General features: G+C 35.6%; 1 protein-coding gene across 9 annotated transcripts in view; it reads right to left on the bottom strand.

Annotated features, from left to right (window-relative positions):
• Positions 1-16,317, bottom strand: part of PLEKHA5 (pleckstrin homology domain containing A5) — a 253,380-nt gene that overhangs the window by 9,378 nt on the left and 227,685 nt on the right. For 6 of the 9 annotated variants that reach the window (XM_081310688.1, XM_081310693.1, XM_081310690.1 and 3 more), the window contains 4 exons: positions 15,734-15,780; positions 13,188-13,308; positions 4,809-4,927; positions 756-965 (listed from right to left, as the gene is read on the bottom strand). In XM_081310688.1, coding sequence (XP_081166814.1) covers positions 756-965; positions 4,809-4,927; positions 13,188-13,308; positions 15,734-15,780 — 497 coding nt within the window. Of the gene's footprint in view, positions 1-755; positions 966-4,808; positions 4,928-13,187; positions 13,309-14,769; positions 14,959-15,733; positions 15,784-16,317 lie in introns of all 9 variants that reach the window. The other 3 variants (XM_081310685.1, XM_081310687.1, XM_081310686.1) reach the window with 2 other exon arrangements.

The raw sequence follows: 16,317 nt of genomic DNA, 5'->3' as shown, positions 1-16,317 counted from the left end.
CTTTCCTGCTGTAGTTTATTTATTTATTTTTTTGGGTACTGGGAATTAAACCCAGGGGCACTTTACCACTGAGCTACATCCCCAGTCCCTTTTTTGAGACAGGGTCTTGCCAGCTGCCCAAGTTGGCTTGACTTTGAACTTGCAATCCTGCTGCCTCAGCCTTCCAAGTCACTGGAATTACAGATGTGTACCACTGTACCCAGCTTCCTGCTACAGTTTAGTTCATAATAAATTAGGACACAGAGAAATATGTGTAGTATATGGTTAAGGTTATATCAGTAGATTACAGTTAAAAAGATAAAATCCAAACAGATACCTGGGTATCCAAGGAATATTTTGGCTCTGGTCTCTTTCAGCCCAGTGTTATTTTCATTTTAGTAAGTTGTCTCATCTTACTACTATAAGAATTATAAAATACAAAATAACTATTTAAGCTGGGTGCAGTGGTATGCACCTATAATCCTAGTGATTTGGGAGGCTGAGGCAGGAGGATCAAGACACAATATAGCCTCAGCAACTTAGCAAGGTCCTAAGCAACTTAGCAAGACCACCATCTCAAAATTAAAAATAAAAAGAGCTGTGGATATAGCATAGTGGTAAAGCACCCCTGGGTTCAATCCTCAGTACCCCCTGAAAACAAAAACAACCCCCCAAAACTATACTGTAGATCTTCAGAAACTCATTAATCATATAACATTAAAATACAAGTGATTTTTAGATTTATACGAAAGAATAACCAAAAGCAGCTGATGTACCTGAGTAACCCTGAATGGATTATCCCTTAAATTAGAAGGACTTTGTAGGGGTGACTGGTCTAAAGCACCAATAACATTTAATCCTTTCTTCTTTTCCCTTAGGCATGCTTGCTGATGTCTTCTTATTCTTTCCATTTGTTCTTCCACAGTCATCCTAGGTCGAGTACTTTCTGCCAAACAGAGCTGTTCCACTGCACTTCTTGGTCTTTCCTTGAAATTAAAATTAAACACATGAACATAGAGTAACTTCTGCAAAGGATGATGGACAATATTGTACAGTGTACTTATCTTGTTTTCATAATCAAAAGTGGAAGCTGGAGCTGGGCGCAGAGGCACGTGCCTGTAATCCCAGCAACCTGGGAGGTAAGGCAAGAGGATCACAAATTTGAGGCCAGTATCAGCAACTTAGTGAGACCCTGTCTCAACATATAATTAAAAACAGAACTGGGGATGTAGCTCAATGGTACAGTGCCCAGGGGTTCAATCCCAGTACTGAGAAAAAAAAAATGGAGAGGTTTTGAATGTCAGTAGAGTAACACCAGAATACAGATTAAGTTATTTTATCCTTAACATATAATTGGTGATGCATGATCAATAATGGAAAGGAAGAGAAAAAGGAAGATATAAGGTGGGGGTGAGAGGGGAAGCGTGAACGTATGTATGCGTGCATGGAGAATGTATTTTCTTGGTTGAAAAAAATTAAAACGTAAGAGGGTATGGCTCCTCTGGAGTAAGCTTACTGCAGGACCATAGCTGGGTCATATGGTGGTTCCACTCTTATTTTTTTTGTACCAGAGATTGAATCCACGGCTGCTTAACCGCTGAGCAACCTCCTCAGCCCTTTTCTTTAAATTTTGTTTTGTTTTGTTTTGGAGGCGTACTGGGGATTGAACTCAGGTGTACTTGATCACTGAGATTCACATCCCTAGCTGTACTTTGTATTTTATTTAGAGACAGGGTCTCACTGAGTTGCTTAGCACCTCGCCTTTGCCGAGGCTGACTTTGAATTCATGATCTTCCTGCCTCAGCCTCCTGAGCCTCTGGGATTCCAGGCATGCTTCACCATGCCTGCTGAAATTTGTAAATTTAACCTTTTAAAATTTTGAGTTATAGGATCTCACTAAGTTGCCCAGGGTGGTCTCGTAACTTCTTGGTGGATTTTTATTTTTTGTATTGGGGATTGAACCCAGGGGATACTTTACCACTGAGCTACACAATTCAAGTCTTTTTTATTTTCGACAGGGTCTTGCTATGTTGGTCATGATCTTGCTAAAATGTTGAGGCTGGCCTCAAACTTGTGATCCTCCTGCCTCAGTATCCCAGTAGCTGGGATCACAGAAATATACCGCCAGGCCCAGCCTGGCCTTTTAACTTGAAATCCTCTTACTCAGCTTCTTGGAGTGCTGGGACTTTAGATAAATAAAGGGTTTTAAAAAGCTAAAAAAAAAAAAAACCAAAACAACAAAACAAAACAAAACAAAAAACTAAAAAGAGGCCAGATGCAGTGATGCATTCCTATAATCCCAGAAACTTAGGAAGTTTGATGCAGATGAAACACAAGTTTAAAGCCAGCCTCAGCAATTTTGGGAGACCCTATCTCAAAAAAAAAAAAAAAAAAAAAAAAAGACTGGAGATATAGCATGTAGTTCAGTGGTAAACCACTCTGGATTTAATTCCCAGTGCTACAACAACAACAACAACAACAAAATCACCTAAAAGGTAAACAAAAAGTCTTAATGTGTAGAAGAGAATAGATGATTGCAAAGTTAACCACTTTAGCAGTATTTTCCTATAATTTTCTTTCTTTTTTTGTACTAGGGATTGAACCCAGGGGTGCTTGACCACTGGATTAGGTCTGTCCTCTGAGTGCTAATTCTTTAAATTAACCATCAAGTCACATTCCTAGCCCTTTTTTATTTTGGTACAGAGTTTTGTTAAGTTTCTAAGGCTGGCCTTGAACTTGTGATCCTCTATCTCAGCATCCTGAGCTGCTGGGATTATAGGTTTGCACTACCATGTCCAGCTCCTATCATTTTTAGTAGCAGCTAATTTATGTTTGTCCCAAATATTTTCCATGCATATGCAAAAATGTTGTCACACTGTAACATCCTTTTCCAAGTTACAGTTCTGTACATAACTACTTTATTCTTTCTAAAGAATAAAGAGTCATATTTTAAAAATTATTATTGTGGTTGATCATTTTTCATGTTTATATATTATTGTTATATTATTTTCCATTACAAACAAACAAATGTAGATCAACAAATTTATAAGGGCTAGGTAATAGTTCAATGGTACAGCACTTGCCTACCATGTACAATGTTCTGGGTTTGATCCCCAGCACCACAAATAACAACAAATGCAATTTATAGATGTGTCTCAAATATTATGGAACTTTTCTGTTAAATGCATTGAAAGCATTCTCTTTTGGCACTAGTATCACTTATAAAGGCGTTTCCTATGTCAAGGTTATATACCCATAATCTCCCATATTTTTTTTCCTCCAGTATTTGGGTTAAATATAAGTCTTTCTTCTAGTATTTAAGATAATTATAAAACAACATCTACTATAATCTTCCTGTTTGCTTTCAATATGCTTTGTATATTTCTTTTTCTCTTGATTTGATATTTTACCATTACGATTAAAACAAAAAAACCGGGCTGGGGATGTGGCTCAAGCGGTAGCTTGCTCGCCTGGTGTGCGTGTGGCCTGGGTTCGATCCTCAGCACCACATACCAACAAAGATGTTGTGTCTGCCGAGAACTAAAAAATAAATATTAAAAATTCTCTCTCTCTCTCTCTCTCCTCTCTCTCAAAAAAAAAAAAAAAAAAAAAAACCTCCAACCCTTCCAATTTATAAAAATTGCCCCTCCCTCTCTTAATTAATACTACTGTAGAACCATGACCACTAATGTTCATACTGGTACATAGCTATGATTTTTATTCTATAATCATTATTTTTATTGGTCTTTATATTTTTGTACTAATTGAAACTCCTTCCTCCCTCCCTTTCTTCCTTTCATACTAGGGATTGAATCCAGGGGTGTTCTACTTTGAAGTGACATCTCCAGGCCTTTTTATTTTTTTTATTTTGAGAGACAAGGTCTTGCTAAGTTTTCTAGGATGGACTTGATTTTGAGATACTCCTGTCCCAGGTTCCTGAGTCACTAAGATTACAACTGTATGCTACTATGCTTAGTTTATAGTACTTGTATATAAATTTATCAGTTTTTTTGGCATATACTTTATGTATGTATATGCCATTACACTAATACCATTCAATAGCCATATATATCAGTCTTTTCTTTTTTTAAAAAAAATTTTTTTTAGTTATAGGTGGACACAATGCCTTTGTTTTTATTTATTTTATTTATTTTTATGTGGTGCTGAGGATCAAACCTAGTGCCTCACCCATGATAGGCAAGCACTCTAGCTAGCACTGGGCCAAACCCCAGCCCCTCAGTCTTTTCTTATACCCTAAAATTATCTTATTTATAAAGATAAAAAGTAAAAGTTTGCAATCCAGAGCTCTAGAGAATACTTAGGAGATACGTAGTTAAGAATTCTCAGCATCTTCCTGAGAATATTACATAAGTTTAGAATCAGAATGAATGAAAGGAGTCTCACATGAAAATGTAAAATATAGGATTTATTTCCCTGTCCCAATTCACATTTTTCAACAATAGCTAAAAGGCCCTGCAACTTCAGGATAGTTAGGAAATGCATTAAATTTTGAGTGGCTTCAGGATATATCTGACAGGTTTATCAAGGAAATTCTTATTAGTATTAAGAGATGAACTATAGGGCAGCCAACAAAGAATAGATTGCATAACACTGGAGACTACATGTGAAGGCTGATTAAAAAAGATATATATATTGATTAGGCCTGTCCTCTGAGGTGCTAATTCTGTAAATGTAATTGAAAAAATTACCAAGTTTTTCTTAGAGTATCTAAATAGAATTCTGATAAAAGGCTATAAATAGAAAAATAAAAGAAAACAATAGATACGCTTGAGAATCTAATTTCCAGAAGCTAATTTCTAGTTAAATACCGTTCTTAGATCCATCATCTTCTTAGTTTTCCTCAAGGTTACATATGAAGCTATTGTCGAAGATTCGGGTGTAGGTGATTTTGTTCTTGGAGGAACTATTCCAACAGGAAAGTGGGAACCTGAAAATTAAAATGGCATTAAGTTCTATAAAACATCATTTTATAAACATGGCTTTCTTTTGATATACTTAATTTCTGTGGCTTTTATTTAATTGTGTATTTTCTGTGCTGTTGGGACTAAACTTTGCACATGGTGGACACTCTACCACTGAGCTACACCCCAACCCTCTGGAAGATTTTACAATCAGAAGGCAAATTTATTATTTGAAAAGAGCCATAAGATAGTCAATTATATTACAAGAAAAATTTAGGGTTAATTTACAAATAAAGTTTTACAGATTGACAAATGACATTAAATCATTAACTATATATAAAATACTCTTTTTTTGTTGCAATGGTACATCTCCATTATCATCTTAACTAGTTAGTATAATGCGTTCACATAAAGCAAATTATGAAAGTTATGGCCCACCATTCAACTGAACAATTTGTTACTGTCCTGTGAATCAAATTCCTGAAGAGGGAAGTAACGGTTTTTGATATAATAGATACTATGCATTAACGAGCTATTGGTTATTTGGAAGTTTTGTTTTGTTTCATTTGTTTGGTACTGGGGATTGAACCCATGGACACTTAACCACTGAGCCACATCTCTAGCCCTTTTTATTTTTTATTTTGAGACATTCTTGCTAAGTTTCTGAGGCTAGCTTTGAATTTGCAAAACTCCTGCTTCATCTCCTGGAGCTGCTAGGATTATAGGCATGTGGCACAATGCCCAGCCCCCAATTCTTTTCTTTATTTTTAAGAAAGGGTCTTGCTAAGTCCCTAAATTTTAAACTTCTGATCTTCCTGCCTCATCCTCCCAAGTCACTGGGATTACAGCTGTGTGCCACTATGCCTGGCTGTATATTTGGAAATTGATAATGATTCTTGCATGAACTTTGTTGCCTATTTTGCAATGTCTAGTTCAGTCTGGATCTACCATTCACTCAGAACCATGGGCTGCATATCACAATTATCTCTTTGGTTTCTAATATGTTCAGGTTAACCACAAAGATCCCAACTTCATTTTCATGTCATCTCTGATATACATACGCAAAATATGGATTCCTGCTCATACAAACATAAAGCAAAGTACTAGACCATAAGAGGTTGGAATGTGTTGAACAGATTTTTGGCTGAATGATTCCTTTCACTGACTATATCAGAGAAATTCCCTTTGTTTGGTATGTTTTGACTTTTGGTTTTTGATTTTAGAATGTTTTAGAATACATATGCAGGAATAAATTATTTAATTATTTTTAAAGGAATAAATTCTATAACTGAATATATGAGATAAATTATAACTCAGAATAACTCTTGCCCTCTTGTTTTCCATTCCGCTGGGTGTGGTGGCACACACCTGTAATCCCAGCGGCTTGGGAGGCTGAGGCAGGAGGATCGAAAGTTCAAAGCTAGCCTCAGCATCTTAGTGATGAAAGACCCTGTCTAAAATAGAAATAAAAAAGGCTGGGGATGTGGCTCAGTAGTTAAGATCCCCTGGGTTCAATCCCCAGTACCTAAAAAAAGAAAAAAACAACAAAAAAAACCTCTCCCAGCATTACCTTTAAAACCTGTTCTTGGGGCTGGGGTTGTGGCTCAGTAGTAGAGCGCTTGTCTAGCATGCGTGAGGCACTAGGTTTGTAGGTTTGATGCCCGGCACCACATAAAAATAAAAACAAATAATAAAGGTATTGTGTCCATCTGCAACTAAAAAAAAATCCTGTTCTTAATTCTCCCTGATCTTATCTCTTCTTTTCTCTTCAGAAGTTAATAGCTACTGAATTACATGTCTTTCTAACGTTGAGTCTCTGAAAATGATACCCCAAAGTAAAGGTCTCAGAAGCAAAAATTTTCTCTGACTTCTTGTCCTCCTGTTTCTTATTCTGCAATTCTCCTTCAATGAAGGCCTTAGAAACTAGAATTCCCCTTCCCTAAGACAGATCACAGTAACCAGAACCCTTGTTTTCCCCAAAGTCAATCATAAAACCTAAACATATATTAGCAAAGAAAAAAAATTTCTGAGCTACATATTTGAGTAGGTCATAATATCTCCATCTGGAAAAGGTGTTGCCCCATATTTGGAAGGAACGAATGTTGCTCAAAGAGGCCAAGAAGAATCTAAACAGACAGGCCTTGCTAGGTTCCCCCTACCTCCCTCATATATTACTGTTTGATAATTCTTTTTGTCCAACCAAAGTTCTATAAGGATGTCCATGGTTCACTGAACCTAAGCAAAAAAAAATGGATAGTTTACCATTTGTATCTTTAATTTGAAGGCTTGGTTCACTATAAAACTATCCTCATATAAATCTGTTATGCTTTTTTTCTTGCTAACCATTTTTTGTTAGAAGGATTGTTGGCTATTGGCTATGACCCTCTGAATTCCTAAAATATACATTTCATTTTGCATATTTTAACATATATATACACATATATATCTATATATATACACACACACATATATATATCTCTATATACACATACATATATACATTTGAATAAAAAAAAGAACTGGTGATATAGCTCAGTAGTAAAGTGATCGTGGGTTCAATGCCCAGTATGTACTGTGACCCCAAGTCAATTTTTAGTAGTTTTAAGTTTTACAGGATTTTTTTCATTGTCTGGCACTGGGGATCAACACAGTGGTACTTTGCCACTGAGCTATATTCCCAAGACGTTTTAAAATATTATTCTGAGACAGGGTCTTAGTAAATTGCTTAGACTGGCCTAGAGCTTATGATTCTCCTGCCTCAGCCTATCGAGCTCCAGGATTACAGGTTTGTGTGCCATTATACCTGGCTGGAGGGTTTTTTTGTTAGTTTGTTTTTCGTGGCACTGGAGATTGAACTCAGGGCTGAGCATGCTAGGCAAGCACTGAGTTACATCCTCAGCCCTATTTGTTTTGAAACAAGGACTTGCCAAGTTGCCAAGGCTGGCCTCAAACTTGTGATCTTCCTGCTTCAACCTCCGGAGGAGCTAGGATAATAGGTGTGTGTTTACACATGATGTTCTGGATGATTTTTATAAACACTACATAGCTGTATTTAATCCAGTTTGACAATCTTAAGTTTTATGGTATTGGGGACTGAACCTAAGGCCTCAAATATGCTAGGCAAGTGCTCTATCACTGCACTACATTCCCAGTCTTACAATGTTATTTCAAGTGAATCATTTGATTTGTTATAATTTCTTTTGTTTTTGGTACTGGAGATTGAACCCAGGGGTGCTATACTACTGAGCTACATCCAAGTTCTTTTTATTTTGATACAAGATCTTGCTAAGTTATTGAGGTTGGTCTTAAATTTGTAATCTTTTTGCCTTGTCTTCCAAGTTGTTGGAACATTGCCTAGCTTAGTCTGTTGTCATTTCTGATATACTTAGATTTATTTCTGCTAATTTAATTTTGGCTTTGCATTTTTTCCATCTTCTAACTCCTCCTCTTTCTTCTTTTGGATTATTTTGCCTTCCTTTTGTTTCTCTACTTTGGAAGCTGGAGAAACTTTTAATTTTATATCTAATCATGTATACTTAAACTGATTAAAGTCTAAAGTTAGTAAAGATACTATCCTCTGGAACAAAGTAGAGCCCTTATATTAATACCGATGAACATCCTTCTGATTTTTTTTTTTTTTGGTGGTGCTGGGGATTGAACCCAGGGCCTTGTGTATGTGAGGTAAGTACTCTACCAATTGAGCTATATGCCCAGTCCCCTCCTTCTGATTTTTATGCTGCTTTTTTTTTAAGAGAGAGTGAGAGAGGAGAGAGAGAGAGAGAGAGAGAGAGAGAGAGAGAGAGAGAGAGAGAGAGAGAGAAAGAATTTTTAATATTTATTTTTTAGTTCTCGGCAGACACAACATCTTTGTTGGTATGTGGTGCTGAGGATCGAACCCGGGCCGCACGTATGCCAGGCGAGCGTGCTACCGCTTGAGCCACATCCCCAGCCCTTTATGCTGCTTTTGTCCACTATTTAATTCAACTTTTTAAGCTCTAGATTACCTTTGTGTGTGTGTGTGTGTGTGTGTGTGTGTGTGTATGGTGCTGGGGATTGAGCCTACAGCCTTGAGTATACAATGCAAGTACCATACCACTGAGCTACATCCCCAGCCATGAAAAAATACATTTTTACTTGGGTTATATACAGTCAATGTTGTTTAGGTTTACTCATTTATTTACTACTTTAATTCCTTCTTAGACTACCATATTTGATTACATTCCTTCCACCTAAAATACCGTAGAGCTCTCTTAACTGACATTCATTAAATGGAAAACTCGCCTGGTTATTATTAGTCTTTACCAAATGACCCAAGTTTTGAAAGAAACAAAATGTATATTGAAAGTACAGATCTTCAGTGTGAAACCAATGAGGTTTTTTTTCTTTTCTGGGGTACTGGGGATTGAACCCAGGGGTGCTAAATCACTGAGCCACATCCCCAGCCCTTTTTATATTTTGAGACAGTGCCTCACTGAGTTGCTTAGGGCCTTGCTAAGTTGCTGAGGCTAACCTCAAACTTGTGATCTTGCTGCCTCAGCATCCTGAGTTGCTGGATTATAGGCATATGCTACTGCGCCTGGTTTGTTGAGATCTGGATAAAAGTACAAGCTTGTGTAATCATGTCAACCAAGATACAACTATCTACATCCCCAGAAAGGTCATCTGTCAATCCCACCCTTTACTACAGGCAAACACTTTTCTATATTTATCACTAATAGATTACTTCTACCTGTTCTCAAACTTTATGAAGGGAACTACACAGTATGTTTCTCTTGTGTTAGGCTCCTTTTAACTTAACAATCTTTCTTTCTTTTTTTTTTTTATTTTTTAGGTATAGTTAGACACAATGCCTTTATTTTATTTATTTATTTTTATGTGGTGCTGAGGATCAAACCCAGGGCTTTGCACATGCTAGGTCAGCACTCTACCACTGAGCCCCAACCCCAGCTCCAACATTCTTTATTTTGATATTTATGTGTTGCTAAGATTCATACATGCTGTACATATCTGAGTAATTTAACTGCTGAGGAATATGTCACTGTGTGAACATCAGTTTATTAATCACAGTTATCTCCAGTTTTTATCTATTGTGAATTAAAGCTGCTATACAATTATAAAATGTACAAGGTATAAAAATGTCTAAGTCTTTCTGAGAATTGATGTTTCCACCTACTTATTTCCCTTTCTCCTTCCTTTCTTTTCTGTTTTTTTTTTAATGGTATCATGTGTACTGAACCTAGGGGCACTCTACCACTAACCTACATCACCAGCCCCTTTTTATTTTGAGACAGGATCTTCCTAAGTTGATTAGTCTGGCCTTGAACTTTGGATACTCCTGTCTCAGCCTCCTGAGTTGTTGAAATTAAAAGCATGTGCTACCGCACTGGCTTTACTTTTCTTAGGTAAACATATAGGAAATCATATGATAACTGAACATCTAAATTTATACTTGATCTTAAGTCAAAAGGCCAGTAAGTGATGAATATTTAACTTTATAAGAAACTGTCAAACTGTTGTTCCATCTTATACTTCCATCAGAAATGTGTGACTTCTAATTGTCTTACATCCTAACCAATACCAGTTGGTATCAGTCTCAGTTTAACCTTTCTGAAGGGTAAGAATTATGGTTTAAAATTGCATTAAATTTGCATTTCCTTTACAATTAGTACGTTCTAATTTTTTTGTGTACTTACTAATCATTTGTATATCATACTTGTTAAGGGCCCAAATCTTTTGCTCATTTATTATTGGGTTGATTGTCTTTATTAGTAATTTGGGGATTTGTTTATATACTCTGGACATAAGGTTTCTGTCAAAACATGTATTGATAGTATTTTCCCTTATTCTGATGGGCAGAAATTTTACATTTGTATGAACTACAACAAACCAGTTTCATTGAAAGTATAGTCCTTTAAGAGTCCAACTTTATTTATTTTTTTAATAATTTTATTTTTAGAGAGAGAGAGAGAAAGGGAGAGAGAGGGAGTGAGAGAGAGAGAGAGAGAGAGAGAGAGAGAGAGAGAGAGAGAGAGAAGAGAGAGAATTTTAATATTTATTTTTTAGTTTTCGGCGGACACAACATCTTTATTTGTATGTGGTGCTGAGGATCGAACCCGGGCCGCAGGCATGACAGGCGAGCGCGCTACCGCTTGAGCCACATCCCCAGCCCCAAGGGTCCAACTTTATTTGACAATGTTTCCTAACAAGATTCCTAATATGTTCAGGCTCTGAACTTTGTCCTGTTATAAGATGAAAGCTGACTCTAGTGCTCCACTTTAACTTGTAGATCCTCATATAATTATTGGTCTCTGAGTATTCCTTTCTTTATTTTTTCTCAATTGGTTGACGTTTCTAAAACAAACAATCAAACCCCAAAACAAGGAAAAAAATATTAAAAATGGTATTGGGCTGGGCACAGTGGAACATGCCGGTAATCCCAGCAGCTTGGGAGGCTGAGGCAGGAGGATTGTGAGTTCAAAGCCAGCCTCAGCAATGAGGTGCTAAGCAACTCAGCATAGATCCTGTTTTTTTTTTTTTTTTTAAAAAAAAAAAGGCTGGGGATGTGTGGGGATGTGGCTTAGTGGTTGAGTGCCCGGAGTTCAATCCCTGAACCGCCCCACCGCCCCAAAAAAAGAGCCGTTGGTCTGCATTTGTAATCACACACTGTTGGAGAATTGGCTGAAGTTGAAGTTGGCCATATTACCAAAAATATTATTTTCCTTTGCTTGTAGTCTAGCTCCCCCACATATCTAATAATATCCATCAAATGATAATATAAATATCAAGTTTTGCCGGGTCAGGTGGTGTACACCTGTAAGTGAACACCTGGGAGTCTGAGGCAGGAGGATCACAAGTTCCAGGATAGCCTCAGCAATTCAGTGAGGCCCTAAGCAACCTAGTGAAATCCTGTCTCAAAAGAAAAATTAAAAGGCCTGGGAATGTAGCTCAGTTGTAAAGCACCCCTGGGTTCAATGCCTAGTCCCATATATATATATATATATGTTTAGCATGCAACAAGGTCCTGGGTTCAATTGCCAGAAACCCCCATCCCAATGTGATGTTAGATGACCCAGAAAAATACTCCAATTATGGAAAAATCTATGTGAACATTACCTTTTATGTGTTTTTCATACTTAACTTTATGATCCTTCAGCAGACTATGAGAATCAGTCAGGAAATAATAAATAGCATTTATTTTTATGAAAATTTTTATACTTTGCCATCTTTGCTATATCTTTGAATAAATATGAAAACATACACACATGTACTTTTTTTGGTGAATCATTTCAAAATAAGCTGCCAATACTTTTCTCTTTAAGTTTTTCAGAATTCACTTATATTTTTCTACGTAACCACTGTAATATGATCATGCTATTAGCTAACATCCAGAACATGTTTATATTTCCGGAATTGTCCCAAGAATGTTTTTATAGTTCTTCCTTTTTTTATTGTTAAATAATTTTTTAGTTGTAGATAGACATAATACCTTTATTTTATTTATTTTTATGTGGCACTGAGGATTGAACCCAATGCCTCACATGTGCTAGGCAAGCATGCTACCACTGAGCTACAACCCCGGCCCATAGTTCTTCCTTTTAAATAATGTTCCAGACAAATTTCAAGCACTACTTCATAATCTTTGTTTTTGAAGGGATTGAACCTATGTGTTCCCACATGCTAGGAAAACTCTCTAGCACTGAGCTATATCTCCAGCCTGAGTTTTTTCTTTTAAAATCTTTTTAATCTAGAAGAATCCTCTTGGCTATCCTTTTCTTTACGACACTGACTTCTTGAAGAATGAACAGCATTAAACATTACCACCAGAAGAGTTTGTATAGTTAAGAAAAAGTATTATTTTGAAATTTATTTTTAAACAAGTGTGTGAAAATTTGTTTTAGCCATTGTACTCAAGAATAATTTTGAAATTGGAAAAAATAACTCAGTAAATGCAAAGCTTTTAAAAAGTTTGGCATCAACTTATTTTTCAGTAAAACCTAACCTGATCTGATACTTTTTAGTCTATACTCCACTTAAGATGACTATTCCAGACACATCAATGAGTTTAAAAAAGGGTGCTGCCTCATGCCTATTTGAGATGACGTATGGTTTTTCGTCAATGTTATCTTCCTAATATCTGAAAATTTCCCAAATCAGAAATTCATGAGACTCCAAAAGTTTCAGATAAAGGACTGTGAATCTGTATGGGTACTGGGTCAACATGTAAACTGAATATAATACTAAGGTATCTGAAAACAAAACAAAAAAAGGAGATAAAACATATCTGACCTTTAATAACTGGAGTTTCCATCTCTGAAACAGGTTCTGATTTTTCTTCTCCATTAGATTCATCAACCTCTGCCACTGTTGTTAACTCTGGTTCACTCTTGTAGAGTCTATAGTCTGGACCCTTGAAAAGAAGACAAATAATAATTAAAAAAAAAAAAAGCAACAAGTTTCTTTCTTTCTTGTGATTCTTGGGACTGAGCTCAAGGGCATATGAACTATACCCTTAGTCCTTTTTACTTTGTGAGAAGAGTATCATTAAAATTGCCAAGATTGGCCTAGAAATTTGTGAGCCTCCTACATCACTGGAATTACAGTCCTGTGCCACTAACATCTGGCTATAAATTCATTTAAAAAATGTTTACCATTAAAAAGACTCAAATCAAACTCTTAAAAACTACAAGTCCCAGTTGGCTATCCTGGATATAACAGAACTAATACATAAAGAACAACTAAGTAGAAAAAAGTAATTTGAAAGATTTTTTAATTAGTAAAAGTTATTGTTTTAAAATTAAGAATATTTCTGTTACGGACAAAGTCACTTTTTGTTTTTGGTGCTGGGGATGGATTGAACCTAAGGGCCTAACATACAGGATCTACCACTAAGCCATCCTTTGCTGCAAAATCACATTCTTATTATGGTATATCTTAGGTCTAAAAATAATCTTATCACTCAGTAATACAATTTTCATTTAAAAGGTGATCTGATTAAGTGAGATACATCCCAGCAGTGAATTTCTCTCAGGAAACAGTTTATTTTTTCTCACAATTAGCTTATTCATTTTTTTTTCTTTGCAGTATTGGGGATTCAACCCAGGGGTGCTTTACCACTAAGCTGCATCCCCAGTGCTTTATATTTTTGATTTTGAGACAGGGTTTCACCAAGTTGTCCAGCCTGGTCTCAAACTTGTGATTCATCTATCTTAGCCTCTGGAATCACAGGTTTGCACCACTGTGTCTGGCTCAACTGTTTTTCTTATTTTCTTTTCCTTGACAATTACATTTCACATTTATTTGCATAATTCCAAACCTCTTATTTCCATGTCCCAGGGGTAATATCTTTCCTTGGCAATGTGCATATCTTTGAAGGGTTTTCCTATACCAAGCTTCCTAAGTCTTAACTCTTGTGCCATTTCTAGTATAAACCTTTTTCATTCTCCATTCTTTTTGACCTAAAGATTCCTGCTACTGAGAAGGCTGAGGTAGGAGGATTTCAAGTTCCAGGCTAGTCTGGGCAACTTAGATTCCATCTCAACAGCAACAATATCAACAAAAACCATGATTATGCCTCTAACATTCTAAAATGGAAATTCAAAAGGTATAGTTCTTTCAACATGTACAAAGTAACCATTTTATGAAAAGACATTATGAAATTATGAAACATTAAGATTATGAAAATATTAAAAAGTGAGAATGATAAACTCAAAATAGGAAAAACACAAATGATAAAACTATATATAAAACAAAAGCTCCAGCTAAAATTGGTATTATAAAACTATACTTTGAATATAAAATAAATTAATTTTCAAAAATGAGAGGGCATGTGTGATTGATTGATTATTCTGTGGCTATTCCAGCCACTTACACAGTGAGATCCATTTCTTGGATATCCTTGAACTTGATGAATCTTCTTTTCTTCAGGAAGATGCACTGGGCCCCTGCTATAACAGAGCAAGGAGCTGCTATCACTGGGCAGAGGGGGGATTATGGGAGGCTGCTCTGTAAAGTCATAGGACCGAGGAAGTGGAGGACGAGGTGGGACTACTTCCTCTTCCTAAAGATTGTAGAATAGTCACCTTATTTAGACAAGCAGATTAAATTAAGCATATCTAAATTCTTTGCAATGGTATATTAACCTAAATTTACTTTAAGATATTTAAAGGGATACTGCCAAGCCAAAATCTCAAAGTGAAAAGTGAAAGCCAAGATTTTAATGATAGCTAATAATTGGGTTTTAAGTGTTTTTGGTTTTATTTTCCCATAACATATAAGTAGTTTTACACTAAAACTCAACAATGAAACAGATTACTGAGTGAAACTACTCCATTTCGTTTAAAAATGAGAAGAAATAATTAGTTTAAAAATCTTATTAATATTTTTGCAATTTTTATGAGAGAAAAAGAAACATTTCTTTTTGACATCACACAAAATTCAAAAACCATAGATTGTTTCACTTAGGTTGACAGTATCTCTTTGTAGTGCTGTTTTCTTAATGCCATGCATAAGACCAAGTAAACTTATCAATCATCCTACAAATTTTACAAACTATAAGAAACCATGATAAATATTCAAATTACTTAGAAAAAGAATGACAATGTTAAAGATCTAACATGAATGAAAAGCACTACTTTTTTTTTTTTTACATTACAGGAAGCAAAATGTTAGAAGTACCAAATTACTGAAGCAAATTTCAAGATTCAAATAACTTTGATATATTTTAAAAAAACATCTTTGTTATGGTTAGAAAAGAGAAAACATAATTACTTATAATTCATGTGTTCAACATTTAAAATAATGTATAGTTAGGAAAAAAAAAAAACCCAGCTTACCTCACTTTTGTACTTAATTGTAGAGAAAGGTTTTGATCCTGCCATACCTATTAGAAAATATTAGAAAACGTAACTACTTACACTAAACACATTTTCCTAAATCTATAAGAATAATTTCATTTCACTTATTTTAAATGCAGACTTCAGTTGAGTCTCTCTATTAATATATTTAGAATTTGAGGTCAATTACATTTTTAAAAAACATTAAAATATTTGATTTAGACAAGAGCATGAAGAAATGGGTTTCCTCAAATATTATTGGTGCAAGCATAATTTGATATCTTTTGGAAGAGCAATCTGGATATATCCATTCAAAATGGAAGATAGGTGCTTATTTCTCACTTCTTGGAATTTACTAAGTACTAGCAAGTGTATTCTGTTGTTACTAGAAACAAAGTGTATGTCCATCAATATAGTAATGGATAAATAAACTAGAGTTCTTCTTCTCTTTTTTTGGTATTGGGGAGTGAATCCAGGGGTGCTTAACCACTGAACCACATCCCCAGCCCTTTTTGTATTTTATTTAGGGACAGGGTCTCACTGAGTTACTTAGGGCCTTGCTAAGTTGCTGAGACCGGATTTGA

Source organism: Spermophilus citellus (assembly GCF_964194105.1).
Source record: "Spermophilus citellus genome assembly, chromosome: 10".
In the NCBI taxonomy this organism is placed as follows: domain Eukaryota; kingdom Metazoa; phylum Chordata; class Mammalia; order Rodentia; family Sciuridae; genus Spermophilus; species Spermophilus citellus.
Note: the sequence above shows the minus strand (reverse complement) of the source record. Positions and strands in the feature narration are given on the sequence as shown.